Below are 20126 nucleotides of genomic sequence, written 5' to 3'. Positions count from 1 at the left end.
GCCTCTCCCTCAAGAAGTTGATTTTGGCTGCTGCCTTGTGACAGGACCGAGGGCTCACCGGCCCCGTGGGAAGCGGGCACGACGACCTGCTGCGGCACGGCCGGGGCAGAAGCACCCGCACCCTCTGAACCCGCGCGGCCCCGGGCGGGACAGGCGTCGGCTCCCGGGAGGGGAGGACGCGGAGCCCGCAGGCGGCCCAGGCCGGGCGGGCGGGGCAGAGGCGACGGGCGGGCCGGGCCGCCCGGGCCGCGCATGGGCGGGCGGGAGCGGGGGCCGGGCCGCGGGGCGGTGGCGGCGGGAGCGGCTGTGCGGTCCCTCAGTGCCAGGCCCCGCGCAGAGAGGCGGCGGCGGCGGCTCCGCCCGGCCCCGGCCCGGCCTGCGCCGGCGGCAGCGACAGGGGAAGAGGCTCTGGCTGGTGTCTGAAAGCCCCTGGGTCAGGAGGTGGTAAGGAAGCAGCGGAGCCCTGCTGGGTGTAAGTCCTCGCGGAGTGAGGGGACAGGCAGCGCGGAGGGACGGGCGCTGCCTGCCGGCGGGAGGCGGCTCCTGCTCTGGGTCTGCGTGGTGACAGAGAAAGTGTCCCGACCTCAGCGGGTTAGTGACTGCTTTGTGCCTTCGGAAGAGACCTGTGTTTGTAGTCTGCTAAAAGCGTGGCTACCAGGGAGTGCGTGGGAGAGCTGTCTGCACTTCCTTTTTTTTCCTTAGCCCGGCTAATGATCCGCAGTGCGGACGCTGCTTTACAACGGAGCCTGCTCATCTGTTCTGAGCAAACTGAAAAAAGTTTCGGTTCAGATGCTGGCAGAGATGGTTTGAGCGATGTGCGCTGACTTAGTGGTGATGAGGCGGCTCGGGCTGTGTTTCCAATGAAGTGTCCTCCTGTCCGGAGGCAGTGAGCCGCTGGGGGAATGTCATAACTGCTGAATGACATAATCCTAAAGCAGCTGACCACAAAAAGGATTTTTAAAAAGCCTCGGAAACCACTCTGAGCTATGTAGCTTTGTGTTAATTTATCGGTGTTGTCATCATTACAAGGAGTAATGGGTACAGACTTGAAAGCTTTGCAAGTCCTTCTGTATTATTGCGGGGTGGGAATGGGAAGGTTGTCAGGTGTAAGGTTAAGACTGGATTGAGTTTAACCTTTGTACCCTAGAATCTGCCACCTCGTTGAACTAAGGGAATTGTCCTCATGACTACTCCTCATAATATAGTTTAGGAGGATATAGTTTATGGTATGCTGTTTGCTGCTTCTGATCTAATTCAGCTCTCTATTATTGGTATACAACTAACCTGTCTGATAATGGCATGATGTCATTCCTTCATGATCCTACTCCCTTTCTTTTTTTAGTGAACTTTCTTCATTTGAATAAAATTTTGAAACTGCCTTCCCAGGTTATTGTAAGTTTTCTTCATTGTCACTCTTTTCCTGAGCAGAAAGTTAAACTCAGGGTAGTTTGGATACGAGGACTTTCAAGAGCCATGTTAACCAAATAAGAATTTGGGTCTGTTATTTAAAAGGAAGAGTAAAGGCCCTAAAAAAGGTTCTCAACAACTTTTCAGTGTCTTCTGTATGAATGTGGCTTGGAACACAACTGTAGACAGAACTGCATTGTTTGGTGTAGTTTTCAATGCTTGAGTGTTTGGTTTTTGTAAATGGTCAGAACTTTAAACCACTTACACATTGTCTCACACATGACATCCCCATGACAATGAGTGGATCCAAAGGAGATATGAACCTCCTGAGTGTTTTTCTTCCAGCAGGTGACAACCACGTCTTCTCACTCTTTGAAGCTCAGTTCACCTGCTGCAAAGTCTCTAAAAGGATGAGAGAAGGATCCAAGAGCCCAGTGTAGCTTTTGCCCGTGTCCGTGTGGAGGTGTGCAAGTTCAGCGTGTGCTCCTCCTCCTGGGTGCGGTACCGCTGTGCCCGTAGCTGTGCAGGGGAGGATGTGAGGGCAGGTGTGGCAGAGATTGTTCCACGGTCAGTCAGTGAAGGACGCTGGACCAGCAAGGGCAGAGGGTTTAAGGAACCATGCACGTGTGACCACACGTATAGGCAGTGCTGTGTGTGTAGGTGCAGGTACGTGGGTGTGCCTGTGTGGAAATATGAGCGTACACACAGAGGGACACGGTCAGGTAAGTAAAGTGCTGTGTGTGCCTGAAGTAAACCTGTTCAAGGAAAGGTGAAGAAAAGGACTCGATGCTGTCCTTCCTTGCCTGGCCCCTGAGTTGGGCCGTCAGGAAGTTGGGTGCAGGAAGGGAGCGACTGAAGTGTGTGTGGTGGTACCTGCAATGTGCTGAGGTTGAGCTTTCTCCTTCTTTTGGACTTGGTGTGTTGCCCCGGGTGATTTCCTCAGGAAGGGAAGCTGTGAGAGGAGAGGGGCTGCTTCTGCAGAGAGCAGTGCAGCCCAGCCTTTTGCAGAGTCCAGAATGGCGGCGCTGCAGCTGCAGCTGCTGCTGCCATTGAGGGAGAGCATCGATGGTGCAGGTCCGTGGGCAGCAGTTTCTCACCTTGGTGTTCTGGGGAGTGGGGGACTCTGCTGTTGTGCCCTGAGCTGGAACATCTGGAGGAGAGTGAGTTGGTGGCTGTGCCGGTGTTGCAGACATTAGCTGGTGGGTGGTGAAGACGAGGTGTTTGAAGCAGGTGAGTGTGATGAGTGTTGGGACTTGAGCCTGCATGGAGAGCAGGGTTGTTCCTGCGCTGTGCGAGAGCTCCATCCAGGTCTGGTCCCCTGCTGTGGGGGGCAGTTCCTGTGGCAGGAGTTGCCCTGTGGCGAGCGAGGGCCTGCAAACAGGACACCTGTGCAGGAGCACTTGTGGCTGGAGCTGCCTGGCATTCCATAGCTGGATGCTCCTGGAACGCCCCCAGTGTGTGCAGGCCTGTGAGCTGAGGGGGCTGGGAGAGCTTTAGGTGGCACTGGCCCCACTTTGAACCACCGCCTGCACTGCCCAGGCTTCCCAGGCAGGAGTCCCTGGCTGGTGGGTTTCTGCTACCATTTTGTGCAAGGGAGCTGCCATTTTGTCAGTGTTGCAACTCCTGCTTCCTCGTACCAGGAAGTATTCAGATATCAAAATATTTTTATACAACGCATACAGTATGTAGAGAGTTAGAAATCTGTGTATGAAGGAGTGTATCAGTATATATGTCTACATAGGTATGTTGATGATATGTGTTTCTAGAGGTATATAAATTAAATAGACTGGTAAAATTATAGGCATAAGGTAGATAAAGCAGTCTTTTTAAAGAGCTAATGGAATGATCCTTAGATGTGAATGAAATGTAATGACACGAAAGTAAAAGGCAGGTTCATGCCTCCCACTTTGTGCGGCTGCAGAGAAACATTGACGTGTTGTGGGAGCACCTAAGAAGTGTCACAGAGAACTGGGACGTGTCCGAGGGCTATGGACCACTGTGAGGTGGCCACCAGGCAGGCCTGGGCAAACGCCCTGTCCTGTGTCCAGGAGAGATCTGTCCCGTGGGCCAGGCTGAGAAGGCTCCATGCCAGGGCAGAGCCCCATGGGATGGTCATGCAGAGCGTATCACTGGGGCTGGCTGTGGGCATCCCACAGCCCTACCAGAAGTGGGCAACACAGGCTGCAAAAACAGAAGGCCAGAACCAAATCCCAGTGTCAGAGGAACATGTGCCTGGGGACCTCTGTTGGGTTTTCTCTCTGAAGAGCATCAGTGGAATCAAGGCATTGTGCGCCTGTGGGTAAGAAATTGCATGGCCCGGGTGCATGTGTTTTCCATGGTAGAGTTGACATGTGGGCATTGGTGTGGGGATGCAGGGTCAGGTGAGGGACGAGCAGCCATAGTGTCACCATGGGGTAGGAGTGGAGGGAGTGCTGGGTGCCAAGGTGGGGGGTGGTGGGCCCTTGTCCTACTTACAGTGGAAGTTCTTACTACCAGGTAGTAAGGTGTCATCGAATCACAGTATATTCTGAATTGGAAGGGACCCACATGAAGTCCCAGCTCCTGGCCCTGCACAGGACAGCCCAAAGAATCACATAATGTGCCTGAGGGCATTGTCCAAACAATTCTTGAACTCCAGCAGGTTTGGTGCTGTGACCACTTCCCTGGGGAGCTTGTTCCAGTGCCCAACCAGCTGCTGGATGAAAAACCTTATCTTGATAGCCAATCTAAACCTCCTCTGACACAGCTTCAGACCCTTGGGTCCTGCCACTTGGGTCCTGTCACCAGAGAGAAGAGAAGCCTACCCCTCTGCTTCTCCTTGTGAGGATGTTGTAGACTGTGATGTCTCCCCTCAGTCTCCTCCAGGCTGAACAGACCAAGTGACCTCAGCTGCTCTTTGTGTACCTTCCCCCTTCATGATCTTCCTGGCCCTCCTATGGACACTCTCTAATAACTAAATATCTTTCTTACATTGTGGTGCCCAAACTGCACACAATATTCAAGGTGAGGCTGCTCCAGTGCAGAGCAGAGTGGCACAATCCCCTCCCTCAACCGGCTGGCAATGCTTTGCCTGATGCCCCCCAGGACAGGGTTGGCCCTCCTGGCTGCCAGGGCACTGCTGACTCAGATTCAGCTTGCCATCGACCAGGAAGCCCAGGGCCCTTTCCACAGCACTGCTCTCCAGCATCTCGTCCCCTATACACGCAGCCAGGGTTACCGTGTCCCTCGTGCAATATCCAAGCACTTGTCTTTGGTGGACCAGTTACTTAGCAGGCCCTGCCCCTCTTCTGGCCATGCGGTCTGTCGTGGTGGTCTGGCAGAGCCAGCCCATGCATGAGGGTTACTGTGCTCCTTCAGTAGTGTTTTTTGACAACGTCATGTCCCGTGTGTTCCGTACCACATGATGCTTGTCTGGCACAACCAGGGCCCTACAAGTCTACCCAGAAGTATCACAGTCTCCACTGAGCTGCTGAATCCTTGCTTGTTTAGGGAGGGAGATTGAATAGTAAAAGCTGCTAGTTTTAGCCTCTGTATGTAAAAATGCTTTTTTCTTTTTTTTCTTTTAGGGGTGGTTATAGGTGAAGATGCAGGAGCCAGAACTTGTTGTGAAAGCACTGCGAGCTGTTCTTCATGCCTTTAAAAATGGTGTACGTTTGTCAGAGCTTCAGAGTGAATACAGATCTCTGACCAATGAGTTGATTCCCTTCAGGCACCTAGGATATGACACACTCGAAGGCTACTTGGAGAGTATCCCAGGAGTGGTCAGAATGGAAGAGAACAAAATGGGAGAGGTAAGAATCAGTTACAGTTCAGAAATGGCTTTTGTGTTTGCAAAGTGTTCGTGGTTCATAACTTTATCTCTTTTTGTCCTGTGGATTTCTGAGAAAAATACCATAGTGTGCATATGGTGCTGGGAGAAGTGGAAGCTGTGACACAGATACCAAGTGCCCCTTATTTTCCTGCCAACGCATTCCAGCTGTGAAGCTGTGTATGCAAAAGATGTAAAGTTGCAGGGTGTCTTCCTGGAGATGTGTGTTATGGCTGGAAAGATAGTTTATGCGGCTTTAGAGCTCTCATTCCTCTCTCAGCATTTCTGACTCTGGAAGAGGTATTGTTGGTTTGTCCTGGGACCTTAAAGAAGGTTAACTTTTACGTGTGTGTGTAGCTTGACCATCTCTTCTGGATGGGGTTTAGCATCGTCTTTTTCCTACAGTGAAGCTGTTTTGAGTGCTGTTGCTTATAAGCCTGACAGTGCTTGCTTTGGGCCTAGGACTTGTTTGTCACGAGTTGCAGAGTGGCAGGACTGTACAGGCATGTTGAGGTGAGGAAGAACCCATGCAAGTGAGGTGCCTTGGTGCAAGAGTTGCAATTCCTCAGCTTAGCAAGTGTGCAAGGGGCAAGGAGTCATCACACAGGTCAAGGAGACAGTGGAACAGAGCTTAGCAGAGAATTAGTGTGGTGGGAGGGTTGTCCCTTATTCCTTGGCCTTGCTACACTAGCCTGTGTCTCTTGGTGGCTACCACCTTGGAAGCAGCTTGCTAGGACCACAAACCTCCTTGTCCAATAGTGTGGCATTCCTGGTTTTGAGTCAGAATGCATTCTCTTGATAGTTGGTGTAGCTGCATAACATGTAAATGGTCTGTTGGAGTGGAGAGCTTGCAGCCTCTCCCTCACTTGGAGCCATGTCTGGATTCCTGAAGTCTGTGTAGACTGGGGTAGAGCAGAAAGCTAGAAGATGTTTGGCACAATGTATGGCTGTCAGAGCAGATCTGGAGACACAGGACTTAAGGCTGAGCTTCCTTGTTTGCTCAGCTGGATCGGGATGGCATCTGAGAACTCGGAACTAAGTCTCCCTCATTACTGTGAAGAGTGTGGCAAGAGTCATCCTGGGTTTTGTACTAATATCTGGAAATGTGGCTGTTTTTAAGCAACAGGTTCCCTTGCTGCATTTTTACAACTGTCAGAATTTACCCATTTACAAGAGACAACCACGTTTGGGATTCTTTTTCACTTGTTCCAAGCCTGCATTGGCTGCAGCTACATCAATAGCATGATTGCAAGTACCTCAGGTCTGGGAACATTTGTGATCCTGCAATTTAATGCTTCCTCGTGGTAGTTCTGGCACATAGCCATCTGTTTCTAACTAGGGCCTTGCAGAGTGTAATCTGGTATCCTCCCGTTCCCTTGAGAGCCTTGTTTATCCTCTAATACGATGTGTGCTGAGGGCCTTGTGGACTCTTGGGTGGCACTAGAGGCAGTGACTTCTTTGCAGCAGCTGTAACAAGAGTGAAGAGTGACTTTAGGAGATGAAAAAGGAGAAAGTGACTAAACAGGGTTCTTTAAGTAGTTGAGGAGCACTCGCTTTGGTTCAGGAATGCCAGCTATGCTCTGCATGGCTGAAGCAGCTGAGAGGAATCATCCTGTGAATACCTGGGAGGCAGGAGAGCACAAAGACTGATCCCATGGTTTTTTTGATGACCCTCCTGTTGCCACTGTCCATAGTGTCCCCATGGCAGACATTTAGCAGAGAGTGGCAAGTGTGATTGTGCACTAGTTTTAGCTGGTAACTACTTAGGACTGCTCCTGCATGCTTTCCTGATACAGGACCTGGGCCATATGTCACTATGAGCTTTTGCTCTTTGTTCCTATCTCTCCAGAGTACTTGAGCTCCATTATAGGCTGAGACCATATTTCAGAGTCCTCACAAGCCTGCTGTGAGAGCAGGCAGTCAGTCAGCCTCTCTTCATGACTCTAGGAATACTCTGATCTCCAAAATGTCTGTCAAGACCCTTGCCTCTTCCTTTAATGTCTTTGTGAACAATGGTGCAGGAAAGCAAAGGCATGCACATCGAGGGGTCTACTAGCAGCTGATGATCCTGACTGCAGGCTAGGACTTTCCTTACTGCTAGTGCAGCTGCCCAAGACATACCATAAAAATTGCATTCAACAAGGAATAGTATAAAGTAGGCAATAAATAATACAAATTGATCTCAGATTGTCACATGATACATGCTGCTTAAAGTATTTGTGTGAGGTGAATATTGGCTAGGTAACTGATGCTGAACAGACTGCATCTGTTGGGAAGGCAATGATACAAATTGTCCCTTATTTCTTTTACTACTGAACACTAATTTAGCTGTCTTGAATCTAGGAAAGATGAAAGCTGACAGTTTTTATTTCGTGCAGTAGATATGTCTTCCAGTTTCCACACAAGATGAGAATTAAATTCAGCATACAGAAAACGCTGCAAGGGAACTCACATTGAAATACTGTGCACCTGCAACAGATGATTGTATCATTTCAAGGAACCCTGCTTTGCTTCGCTTCATGTTCGTTTACAAGAAGATTGTAGTTGCACCTTTCTGTAAGAAAACTTTGACTTCTGCTTGAATAACCAAGCCCCTCCCAAAGGAGGAAATTGAAGACTGCTTTTCTGTGCTCATCCACGCCATCTCTTTTTACATCTGAATTCATCCTAACTCAAACCATCATTTTTGCTAAACTTAAAATCACTGTGATGTGAAAACAAGGGAAGAAAATGCTGAAAATGACTTACAACATTAGCAACAGGAAAAACCTGAAATGTACCTGAAATTAAATGTGAAAATGTGCATTTATGAAACTATGATAAGCTCTATGAACAAAAAAACCTTTTATATTGAGACTTTGAGAGCAAGGTTCAAGGTGATCCATCCCACATTCATCCACTCCTGTGAGCTAGGAGGATGAGGAAAGCTCTCATACCCTTCTCTGGAAATGGGTGGATCTGGGCACCTCTCTGAAGTGCTGGTACATGACTATCCACAGCCTGGGACACAACCAGGAGAAACTGGAAGCCTGCATGCTGTTCAGGGCTGTGATCTCATTGACGGTCATGGAAAGGTGTTACAACAACACACACAACTGACATGCTGCTGTGGATTGACACAGGCTGCTGAGGAATGATGGGCTGCAGTGGCAAGTAGGAGGGGTTTCTGTGAGCCCCTCCAAGTAAGGGAGCAGCGGGGATGCTGGGAGCTCTCCCTTGGGACAGATAATGAGACAGCAAGAGCTTATGAGTACTGGAGAGAACAGTGTATGAGCAATGTGGTGGCTGTCTGTTACAAATGCCCTAACTGGGAAGAAGTGGTAGATAAAGCAGATGATGCCTTTTTCTGACACCCGGAAAAAGCCTTGCGTTTATAGGTCCTGATCCTCACGGAGGACTTGAGCCACTGCCATACCTGCTGTAGGGACAAGACATCCAGGCATAAGCAATCCAGGATGTTTCTGGGGTGTGCTGATGTCAACATCGTGACACAAGTGTGAATCAGTGAGGAGAGATGCTCTGCTGGACACAGTTCTTAGAAACAAGGAACAGCTGTTTGCAGATGTAAAGGCTGGGAACAGTCCTGTCTGCAGTGGCAAGATGACATTTGTAAGCCTGAAATGAGGGAAACAGAGCAAAAAGAAGGATCAAAAATGCAGGACTTTGGGAAAGCAGACTTTAGCCTGTTCAGGAATCTACTTGGAAGACTCCTACGGAATACAATCCTGGGGAGAAGAGTGATCCAGGAGAGGTGGTAGACTTTCAAGGATTGCCTCCTCCAATTTCAGGAATGGTCTGTTCCAACAGCTGGGGGAAAAAAAACAAAGGAGCCAGGAGCACTGACAAAACTGAACCATAAAAAGGAAGCATGCATGAGGTGGGAGCAGGTAAAAGCATGCTGGGAGGAATATACAGATGCTGCCAAACAAATGTGCATGGGCCTAAGAAAGACTGCATTTATTACTGACCATTTCAAGAACTTGAAGACCAAGACAGAGTGCTCCCAAAGCACTGGCAGTTCTGAGAGCATGCTTCTGAAAAAAGTCCTTAAAATAGCTGGTTAAGTGTATAGGTAACAGGAGAAAATACAGGCACAACTGAAAATCTAGAAGAAAGAAGGTACAGCAAATGAAGAACTTCAGCCCTTTGCTGTCTTTCGCTTCACTAAAGCTTTATCAAGTCCATGCTCAAGCTGTCGAGCACAGGTTGTTGCACAGACATCTCTGAAAGGGTGAAGACTGAAGGATTTCAGGTTCACCTTTCAGAAAGATGAGTTATGACTCAGTCAGGAACAGTCAACTGTATGACAAAGTCTTTCTCTTAAGCAAGGTTGCAGGAGGGACACATGGTGAAGAGGGAGCTCTTGACTTAAGTCTACCGTTAAAAGCACGTGCACAAGTGGCAGAAGCAGAATTGAGTGAAGTGGAAAGGATATAGAGGCACTGTGGAAATATGCAGGGATGGGCTGAGAAGAGTGGGAAAGAGCAGGGCAAGGAAGTCATAATCTTCTTGGGAAAGGATTAGGATAGGGAATATTTGAACAAAGTGAACGTACACAAGTCCATGGGTTTGTTGTGGTGCACCCGTGGGTGACAGTTATCTTCAAGGATAGTTTGTAGGAGGTTTCTGAGGATTGAAAGGAATTTACCAGGAAGTGTGGGAAGAAGGAACTGCAGGCTGATAAGCCTGACCTTGAACTGTGGGAAAGTTACTGAGCTGCTAATCTGGAAAGTTGTTCCAGGCATTTGAAAGAAAAGAAGGCAAGTCAGTGTCAATCTATGAATTGAAAATCATATATGACCAAATTAGTACCCTTCCAAAATGAGAATACTTGCTGAATAGATGAGAGGAGAGCACTGGATGTGGTTTATCTGAATTTTAGTAAGGCTTTTAATAGTCTCTCCCATAACAGTGGCACAAACCCCATTGGGAGACCAGTTACCAATGGAACCCTAGGAAGAACCCTATGAAGTTCAGTAGAGGGAAATGCCAAGTCCTGCACCTGGGGAAGAACAGCCCCATGTTCCTGTATAGTTTTGGGGCTGACCAGCTGAAAAGTAGCTTGGCAGAGGAATTCCTGGGAGTTCTGATGGACACAAAATTCACAGTGAGCAGCAATGTGCCATTGCAGCAAAGGACATAACAGCATGCTGGGATTCATTAGGGAGAGTGTTACCAGCACTCTGATGGAGGTGATTGTTCAAGTTGCAAGCTTCCCAAAACAAAGAGAGACATGGACACAGTGAAGGAAGTTCAGTAAACGGCCGTGAAGATTATGAAGGGACTGGAACAGCTTTGATGCAGGGCTCAGAGAGCTGTGACTGTGCTGGAGAAGAGAAAACTTGAGGGAATCTTATCCATATGTACTAATGTCTGTTGGAGGGAGTAAAAAAACATGGAGTCAGACTCAATCTCCAGTTCTCAGTGGTATTCAGTGAACAGACAAGAGACAACGGAAGTAGAGTTAAATACAAGTAATTCCTTTTAAACATTAAACCACCCACTTTTTTACAGTGAGACTGGCTAAACAGTGGAAGAAGTTGTCCAGAGTGGTTGAGAGTTCTCTGTCCTTGGAGATATTCCACCACCTGACTGAGTAACTAGGTCTAGTTGATGCTGCTCTGAGCAGAGATGCTGTATGACATGGACTACAGAGATGTAGTCCTCAATTTCTCTATGATTCCTGGCATTTAATCACTGCAGTGGTGTGGATGGTGGATTGCTGTTTGTATGGGTGTTGACTGCACAGCAGGTCTGATTTCTGAGCAGGAGCCCCTGGATAGGAGAGCTGTCCCTCAGAAGGAGAGGCCCTCCCTGCTGTGGCTCTGTGTTGAGCCAGCCCAGCACACACAGTGGGTGTGCAGTGGAGGAAGAAGAGGAGGGAAAGGATGAGCTGGAGTGTGGTGGTGGAGGCCAAGAGTGTTGCCTGGTTCCAAATGTTGTCATCCCTTGCCCATATTTTTCTGGGCTGTTTGGGTCTCCCTGGGAGACTGAGAGAGCCCTTGAAGAAGCTGTTGCTGTTTAGCAATCTCTTGGGGTTTTTTTGCCTTGGCACTCAGTTCTTCTGCTTTGGTTGCCCTGCCTTGCTTGTGAGAAAAGGTCCTTTCTAGAGCTGCTGTTGGCTAAACTTCAGAGGTGCTGGCCAAGTCCCTGAGTTTCTCTTGCCCTTCTCCTGTGCTGAGTTGTCAGCTCCAGTGTTTGTTGGGGGCATAGTTAGGAAAGTAGCAGTGCTGGCCCCATGAGGGACCTTTTCTCAGCTTCTGTCACCACCACAGACTGTGGCTGAGAACACAGACTTCAGTTTTTCACTTTTGGGGTGACTGCTTGTGTCCTTGCGGAGCCCTGGAGGAGTTCTCATCCTGCCTTTGCAGCAGCTGAGTGGCCCAAAACTTTGGGCTTGCATCTTCTTTGTGAGGCAAAGTGCAGACGAGACATGTGGTTTGGGGGCTTGCCAAAGCCAGGTTCTGTATCCATTCAAGTGATGGCCTGTGGCAAGGGGATTCTGAGGCAAAAGGCCATTAAGTTGGGAGGGAGATAGCCGTGGGCTTGTCCAAGGCTGGGCTGTTTTTGGGGGCCAGTTCGGTGCCTGTGAGGCGATCTGTGCAACCAGGATAGTTGTGCTGTTTCTTGGGTAAGCAGGGCAAAGACAGCTCAGCTCTGGGTCAGAGTGGTGCCAGAGCCTCTAGTGAGCCTTGGCAAGAGGAGCGTGAGCAGGCTGGAAGCCGGTGGCTTCCCAACGTTGTAAAGCAAGATTGTGGGCCTGTGGTATGGGAGTGAGAAACCAGGCTGTTTCTTGGAGGGGCTCAGCCTAATTTGGGAAGGTGATGGAGAGGCTCTGGCTGTCTGCTTTGCTGCTCTCTAAGGTTCACTGCAAAAAGAGAGGGAGGTCTTCAAGATCAGTGTCTGCCGAAACCTTTCCTGAACTGCCTGCAGACCTGCATGACCCAGCAGGTACAGGCTTGGAAATGGATGCAAGTCATTATGAGGGCTGTGGATGAGCTTGGGCCTCACTGACTGCTTTTCCCTGTCCCCTTTGTGCTCCAACAAGGTCGTTTGCCATGCTGTGAGTTGCAGTGAAACTGTGCGAGTTGCTCAACTGGTGGCCCGACAGAGGAGTTCCAAGAAGAAAACGGTCCGGCAGGTGAACTGTCAGATGAGGCTGAAGAACACATCTCCAGTCAGTTTATCAGGTAAGCCATGGGCCTGCCTTTATGAAAGAACTGTGCAGCTGCTGCAGCAAAAGTCTTCACCAGGAGGGTACATCACTAATGGCCATGAGCTGCATGGTCCTGGTGGAGAGTTCCTGGGAGGACGGAGTGCTGTTGACAAGGGTGCTTATGCTTGAAAGCCATGATTAGAGAGGAAGCCCTTCTCAAGCGTGTATGTGAGATGCAAATGATCTTGAAAAAAAAAGTTCTTAGAGGACTCTTGGCTTCACTTCTTGTGTGACACTTCTTGTGTCCCTGCTTCTGTGAGAGGTGTGGTTGAGATGTGGGCAAGAAATGTGGCAACGAGCCTGCTCATTTTCTGGGGCCGGCTTTGGCCCATTATGGAGTGGCAGGGGTGAGCCATGCCCTCACAGGGAGAAGGAGTCTCTGCAGCATCATCTGTGGCTGTTTTCAGCAGCTCCTGTTGCTGATACCAGTGCACTAGTGCCACAAAAGTTCTGATGCCCATTGCCTGCTCTTTTTACCTCTTACCTTTTGTGTAAGCTGTAGCAGTGTTTTCCCAAAGGTTGTGGGTCAGGTTTCCCTCACTGCTGTGCTATTGTGGGAGTGGGCCCAGGATCAGGCCCAGGCAAGACCCATCTGCTTGCAAGTTGGCAGCTTGGAGCAACAGTGGGTCTTTGTATTCTCCTCTTGTCTGTAAGAAAGGATTTGCTGCTTCTTGCTCTCCTGCAACCATGCCAATAGTTCCCTCTGGTTGGGAAGCTGAACTGGTGACTCATACCCCAGTTAAACAACAGTAATTATAAAGGCACACTGGTTTACTGTCTTGCACAGCAATACCCCTCAGAAGTGTTTGAACCCTCCAGAATTGATGTGGCACAACCAGCACATAAACCGCAAGGTGACCAAGAGCTTCTTTATCCCACTGTTGCCTGAAAGCCAGCGTGGTGTGTTTCCCTGTGGATGTTGTACTTGGTCACCTGTGATTTGTGGTGGGAGTTTGGGTGGCTGCAGGCCAGAGTAGAAAAGAAGAAACCCTTTGGACAGCAGTGCAGGAGGTGCCCAGGGAGGTGGAAATAGACTGGTTGGGTGGAGGAGAGTGCTGTTCATGGCTCCATCTGCAAACTCTTTAGGAAAGCCCAAAGGAACTTTGCGACAGCCCCGATCTTTGAGTGTGCCAGAAGAAGGCAGCAGGAAGCCTGTTTCTCGCCTGCCCAGAGGCAGAGAAGTGACGTCTGGAGCTGTGAAACCTGTTGTGGACAGCGCCCGGTCTGCCTTGCCTTCAGCTGCTGGGAGTGGATCACCTAAAGAAATCCCCATGCAGAGGCATGTCACTGTGGTAAACAGGTCAGTGTGTGCATGTGTGTGTGTGTGAGCAAGGTGAAAGGAAGTGGGGGGGACCCTTGGATGCCGCTATGCCAGCAGTGTGTTTTGGGATCCAGTGGGAATCCGGGCTGCCACACTTGGAGATGCTGAAGTTTGAACATGGTTTGGTATCCCAGGAAGGAGAGGGATGACCCTTTGCCTTTGTGGATGCTGCCATAGCTGCCCAGTGCTCTTGGCCTGCTCCATCTTCTGGGGAGAAAGCTGGCCAAAGGTGTCCCAGCAAGGGAGTGCGGGGCTGTCACAGCCTGCCAGGCTCAGGAGGGAGCTGTTGTGGCCAGTGTGACAGAAGGCAGGAGGAGGTTTGTGTGCAGGGGACAGGTGCTGGTGCGTGCTCAGGGTGATGGCTGTGTGTAGGTGGCTGGTGTTTGCCTCTTGCCTGAGCTCTGTGTTGCAGCAGGAGTGTTTGTGGCCCTTGTCAGTGTGCTGGAGCCAGGAGCCGCCTGAGTGTGTTTGGGTGAAGTGAGCCGAGGGCTGGAGCTGCAGTTTTGCTGGGTTAGCAGTCCATGGTGGTTTTCAGGCCGGTTTGAGCCTCCCTAATCCAGGTGGCTTAGGCAGCTGCTGCCCCATCATTTCTCTTTCTGTGTTGTTTTCGGCTGCTGTGGGCCATCAGCTGATGGTGGGGAGAAAGTGTTTGCTGTTCCCTCATTGTGGCTGTGCTAAGTCCGCTGGAGCTGTGATTGTGGTGGTAATCCTCTGCAGGTCAGCGGGCTGGGTGAGAAGCCAGACTTGCATTGAATGGAAAAGGCAGTGGTGTGCTGCTTCCGTGGTGGCACAGTAGCGAAGTGGCCCGGAGCAGCGCGACAGCTTAATCCTGCCGTGGTGCCTGCTGTTTCTGGAAGAGCCACAGAAAGCAGGCACGTCCTGTCCCAGTCACCTGCATGAGTCCTGTGTGTGTCAGATGTCTGTTGTGCAGAGAAGAGAAGGGCCAAGCCATCCTGCTGTGATCCAGAAATATGAGAGCAGGTGTGCACAGGCCTTCCCTTTTCCGTGTATGTATATGAGTTGCAGTTTTTTAAGTGGCACTTCCCTAAAAGGCAGAGGTCCTTTGTCCCAGACACGCAGAGCAAAAACAGCACTTACAATTCTCTCCAAGTTAGTTACTGGAAGGCCAGGTACTTGAAGATTCATAATGTGTGAAATAAAATTAAGTAGATGTCAGTCCTATTCCGGGTGTTCTAATGGAGTGTGCTACATCTTGTGTTGTTATTTTGTTCATCTCTCTGCTCCCATGTGCTGCTTTCACGTAGGTGTTCTGCTTTTGTTTCTGGTGTCTGTTCCTGCCCAGTTGTGAAGGAGAAGCTACAAAGTGAAGTCTGCTTTGGCCCAGGTAGTTTTGGAGGAGAAGATATCTTGTGCTGTTGCAAAGGGTTCAAATGCTGTCCTGTTAGCTTGTTAGCTTCACGTACTGAAGGGAGAGTTCAGAAAGAAGAGGATCATACTCTGAATGCAAGGTTGTGTAGTGGCCATGTGACTGGATTAATTTGTTTCAACTTGGCCAGTTTGAAGCAGGACTGGCAAGATCCATGGCCAGTGTCCTTGCTGCTGTGGACGTTTTGTAACTCCTGAGCTACTGCAGTTGCTTGGGAGTTGCAGGAGGGATGGCTTCTTTGTGCCAGCAAGTCCTGAGCTCAAAACAGTGTGCAAATGGGTGGAATTGTGAGCAGCATCCTCAGAAGTCCTGGGCTCACAGCAGCCTCAGGTAGCTGGCACAGGCTCGAGGGCACTGTTCCAGCAGTGGTGTCAGCACTTGCCTGTGAGAGTGGCTGAGCATTCACGGCACAAGTTGACTGAGACAAGTCCTGAAGATGACAGACTGTGGCTGCCCCATTTCCCAGTTTGGGGTGAACCATTGGCCATCTGTGGTTTTTGGTTTTCTGTTACCCACCCTGCCCCTCCATTTACCCAAGTTGTAGCAAATCCGTACTCTTATGGTTGCACTGAAAGGTCTTTGTTTTCTCCTTTTCTGTTGAACATTGGTCCTGCTGTGGTAGATTTGTGTTACTTGCCTTGACAGGATGTCCTGCCAGTGACAGACTTTGCCTGTTATCATGTAATGAAGCCCCACCATGAGGATGAAAATGGCAATTCCCTTTGTGACTACCAAAGTCTATGTCCCACCTCTGTAGCACTCAGTGATATTTTTCTCAGAGATTTTCATGACTGCTGCATCTGTGACTATGTAGATTGGGTGGTAGGGGAACGAGATGTTTGTCCTCCCCATTCTGTCACACTCACATGACAACAGGTAGTTGCTGAAGGTAGCTGCAGTTGTGCCAGGTTGTTTCCTGCTACCCTTCCAGGCCTTCTTGCAGATGCTGCTGCAGATCTGAGAGGCTGTCTTTATAGCATCAATGACTTGAGTAAGTTCATGTCATGACTGTGTTACTGTGGACCTGCAAATCCCCAGAAGCCGGGAGAGACCTTGCTGGTAAGGTTAACTGCAGAGATCCTTGAGGGTGGAAAGCAGCCGCATGGATGAGAACAGGCTGAGATGCTTGTTGACCTCCTCACTGGAAGCAGCAGAAACCATTCACTGGTGGCCACTGCCTGGCCCTGCTGCTGAGATAGCACTGTCCGAGGACCAAAGAGCAGATTGGGATGGCACAGGCCTTACCAAGGTTAGGCAGTTGGAAGGGAAGGGCATGGGTTCCCTTCACCGTGAGATGGTGATGTCTGAGAGTGAGATGTAGCTGGCTGCTCAGCTACAGCTACAGGTGGGTGACTTGGCAGGGCTGCATGGCTGGTCAGGCATTTGTGAAGGGCCAGACTTCTGGTGTGGCTAGGAGGCCCTCTTGCTGGGAGCAGGTTTCTAGCAGCTGAGGAACATGAGGCCTTGCAGGCAGCTCAGTTGTCCACACCTGCATGCTGGAGAGAAGTGTGTTGGCCCTGCCGCTGTCTGGCTGTGTTCCATCTCATTGCTGGGGACATAAGGCCATCATGATCTGTGTGAGCAAGAAGCACATCACAGGATCCTTGTCTAATTGCAGGGCTTGAAACTGATGGTGACTGGGCTCAAAGCTGATGTTAGCACCACTTCATTCCACGGGAATTTGTTGAACCATAGCAGAAAGCACAGGAAGACACCACGTGAAGTTTCTTAATACTGAGAGGATCCCAAATCCAATTAGCTTTCACAAGATACATAAGGGAATCATCAATCTGTTCCAAGTTCCTTTCCAAGGTGTTCCAGATGGCATGGCTTGAGAGGGGAACATCTGCCCTTTTCCTCACTGAAACCTTGCTGCAGTTCCTGCTGCCCTAACCTGCACTTACGTCATTCATGTCACCTCACGTGTGGCTTACGGTGATACAAGTGATGTGTGCCACTGAGGACTAGAACACAGCTATGGATTCCTGTTGGGAGATGGCTAGCAGGACAGTCTCCATTAGCTCTATGTAGCTAGTTCATGGAATTGTTTTGCTTTCTGACTAGCAATGGCAGTAGCCTCTTCTGAGTCTACTTCCATTAAGAGGACTTCCTTTAGCTTGGGTGTCTATCCAGCTTGGAGTTGTCCTTACTGGTACATACACGTACAGAGAAGTGAGATCTTGGATTTCTTGTAGGGTCTGCATAGCCAGTCACAGCACACCTTCTAAGAAGAGACTGCTGCTGCTTTGTGTGGGCATCTGAGCTGTGCCCAGAAAGTCAAGGGTTTTCCTGTGATGCAGGTAGAATGTTGGAAGAGTCTTTCCAGATACCCAACAAGTGCAAGTTGTGAATGTGTGTTTTGATTTTGTGTGGGTGGCTTTGCTGTTGCACTTTTTGAGTTTCACACATGTGCTGCTGTCTAGCACTTCTGGGCATGACTCCTGTTTTATTAATTGCTGTGCTGGGCAGTGGCTGTCTTCACTGCTAATGCTGTGAGACATGATTCAGAACAGAAGTATTATTTTTGGTACAGATGACACCACATAGCTGATGAGGGAGCAGTGGTTTCATCTCATGGGGACACCAAAAAAGCAAGGGAGACAAATTCATGTTAAATTTTTTAAGATGTTGCTTAGAACATATGTGAATATGGGAGGCCTCTTTCTGATTCATGGATCTGCTCTGGTGAAAAGTCAGTTTGGTGGCATATAGAGCTCCTTGGTCTCGGCTCCCCATGGCTGCTAGTCTCAACATCATACTTGAACAGCTGTCCTACCTTCTGAGAGTCCAGGTGAAGATGGTGTTTCTGCAGCTGGTGAAGTTTTTGTTTTGCTTCATTGTTGTCCCTGAACTCCACAGTTCAGGCCAGTGTTCTTACTGGCCCCCGGGCAAAGGTCATCTGCAAAGCCTGCCAAGTGCATTTGCAGGGTCTGCTCTGGTCTGGAGATGCCTGGTTCGCAGCAACCTGCTGTGTTTTGGTGGAGAGCTGTTTTGTTGCCACCCTGATTTCTCCACCACAGTTCTTCCTTGCATGTGTGACTTTGGGAAGTGCTTGGTCCTAGTCTTCAAACTTTTTTCTCTTTTGCTTGCAGTGTATGTAATTATTTCACAGGTGATTGTTTCCACGTCTTAGTGAGCTACACACAACTGTGATCTCTTCAGTGGCAGGAGCTCATCTTGGTGTCTGTGCTCCCAGTAAAAGCTGCTGCTCTCTGAGGCACCTCAGAAGGTCCTGCAAGCATGACATTTTTGTACTTTCAGTGGGAGATATCATCAGAGAGGAATCTGTTAAATGAGGTAGCAACAGCATCCAGAAAAAGACCTCAAGTGCCGTGTGTCTCTCTGACTTCTGAAGCCAAATACTCTCAGGAAGCACATGGCTACCAAGCAGATTAACATAATCATGTTCAAGAGCAAGACTGAGATGCCATCCAGATAAATGACCAAATAGTGAGACTAAATGTATCGAGTGTAAGACCGTCAGCTGTTACTAGGTCTAAGTGCTTTTCTTTTGCTAATGCCTCTTTACTGTGTGTTTTGTTTCTCACAATAATAAGGAAAATAAGAAAAAAAACTAGAAACCACTTCTTGATCTGTACTGTTACTGCTCATCAGGTTGTCTTCCAAGCAAGGACATTCTGAGTAATGATCTTGTGCAGAAGGCCTTCTAGAAGTGTGTGGAATTTGTTTTATGTATAGGTCTTATAAACAAATGGAATATTTAGAGATAGGAGAATGATTTTAAGCAATTTTCTTTGCAATTTTAGGTCTGAGAAGAGACTGACAGTCCCACCACGGTTTCAGAAAGAGTTGCAAGTTCACCTGTCCAGAAGCTCTTCCACAGAATCAAATGGTATGCCCATTAAGAAAATTTTTGTTGACTACTCATATTAGACTGGGTGTCATCTTAAGAAAAATCCACCTTAGTACTTGTTTTGAATGAAATAGGTTTGGGTGAGAAACCAAGTCCTATGAGTGAACCTTCTCACTCTCATTTCATTGTGCTGAGGAAATGTGTGTGTTTGCTTGTCTGCCTCTCAGTCTTTTATGAAAAACATTGGGTAGTAAGTGTCAAAGCCAATCACAAAGCTAGTGTGAGTAGCTTGGAAACAGGAGGAGTAAACTCAACTTCACTGCCAGGCTAGGGATCTGGTAGAAGAGTGAAATCCTGGGTTTCAGAAGTAAGCAGCGCACTAATGTATCTGTCCAGAAAATACCATCCTACCTGCCTGATTCACAACAGTTCTGCAGTTAGTGAGCTTGCCAAGTGATGGTTGTTTTCTTTGAGACCTGTGAGGCTGATTTGTGAAGCTTCAGGACTGGTAGCAAACATACTCCTTCAAAGGAAAGAGAGGAGCAGAGATGAGGGAGCAGGCAAGCTAATGATGTGAACCTCCCCCAGACATAATGACTGTCTTACTCCTACATACGGTGTATGAAACTGTCCAGAGCACGTGGACAGTTGTTGTCTCTTTTGCTGCTTCGTTGGAGGGCTTCCTTGGATGCAGTAGCACAGAAAGGCTGTGTGCTGGATGGAGACTTTTCGTCAGGACATATCTTGGAATGAAAGGGAAATGATTGGTCTGAGTTGTGCGCCTGTCTGAATATAGAAGAACATTCCTAGTTGTTTTGCTGTGTCTTTGTTGTGTGTGTATTCATAAAGAAATTATCTTGTGCCCCCCTTGGGATACTGCCTTAGTGCAGCTTCTCAGCTGCAGTGGGGCTGAAGGTTCTACATCCTCTTCCAGAATTTCTTCAGAAGTAAAATTTAGCAGCATCTTATGAAAATAACTATGGTGATTGAAAATGCAACTTTAGGTCAGTTACTAAATGTCTGAGGTTTCCATAGCTCTTTCTAATAGAAAGTCACTGAACTAGCCGTGCTGGGCAGGAGAGACACATTTTAGAGCTGATGTTACAGTGGCAGCTCAGGTGTTTAATTTTTAAGTAAGGAGGTGATCATCTGTATTTCTCTCTGTTGGTAAGG

General features: G+C 48.9%; 1 protein-coding gene across 5 annotated transcripts in view; it reads left to right on the top strand.

The window, feature by feature from the left end:
- Positions 1 to 297: 297 nt before the first annotated feature.
- Positions 298 to 20126, top strand: part of TDRD7 (tudor domain containing 7) — a 45638-nt gene continuing 25809 nt past the window's right edge. For 3 of the 5 annotated variants that reach the window (XM_039386818.1, XM_039386809.1, XM_027748090.2), the window contains exons 1-5: positions 298 to 591; positions 4974 to 5198; positions 12264 to 12405; positions 13518 to 13731; positions 18907 to 18992. In XM_039386818.1, coding sequence (XP_039242752.1) covers positions 4992 to 5198; positions 12264 to 12405; positions 13518 to 13731; positions 18907 to 18992 — 649 coding nt within the window. In that variant the 5' untranslated portion in view covers positions 298 to 591; positions 4974 to 4991. The remainder of the gene's footprint in view (positions 592 to 4973; positions 5199 to 12263; positions 12406 to 13517; positions 13732 to 18906; positions 18993 to 20126) is intronic. The other 2 variants (XM_027748089.2, XM_027748087.2) reach the window with 2 other exon arrangements.

This window comes from Pipra filicauda, unplaced genomic scaffold (genome assembly GCF_003945595.2).
Source record: "Pipra filicauda isolate LSUMZ 115617 unplaced genomic scaffold, ASM394559v2 scaffold11_size5308982_pilon, whole genome shotgun sequence".
Classification (NCBI taxonomy): Eukaryota; Metazoa; Chordata; class Aves; order Passeriformes; family Pipridae; genus Pipra; species Pipra filicauda.
Note: the sequence above shows the minus strand (reverse complement) of the source record. Positions and strands in the feature narration are given on the sequence as shown.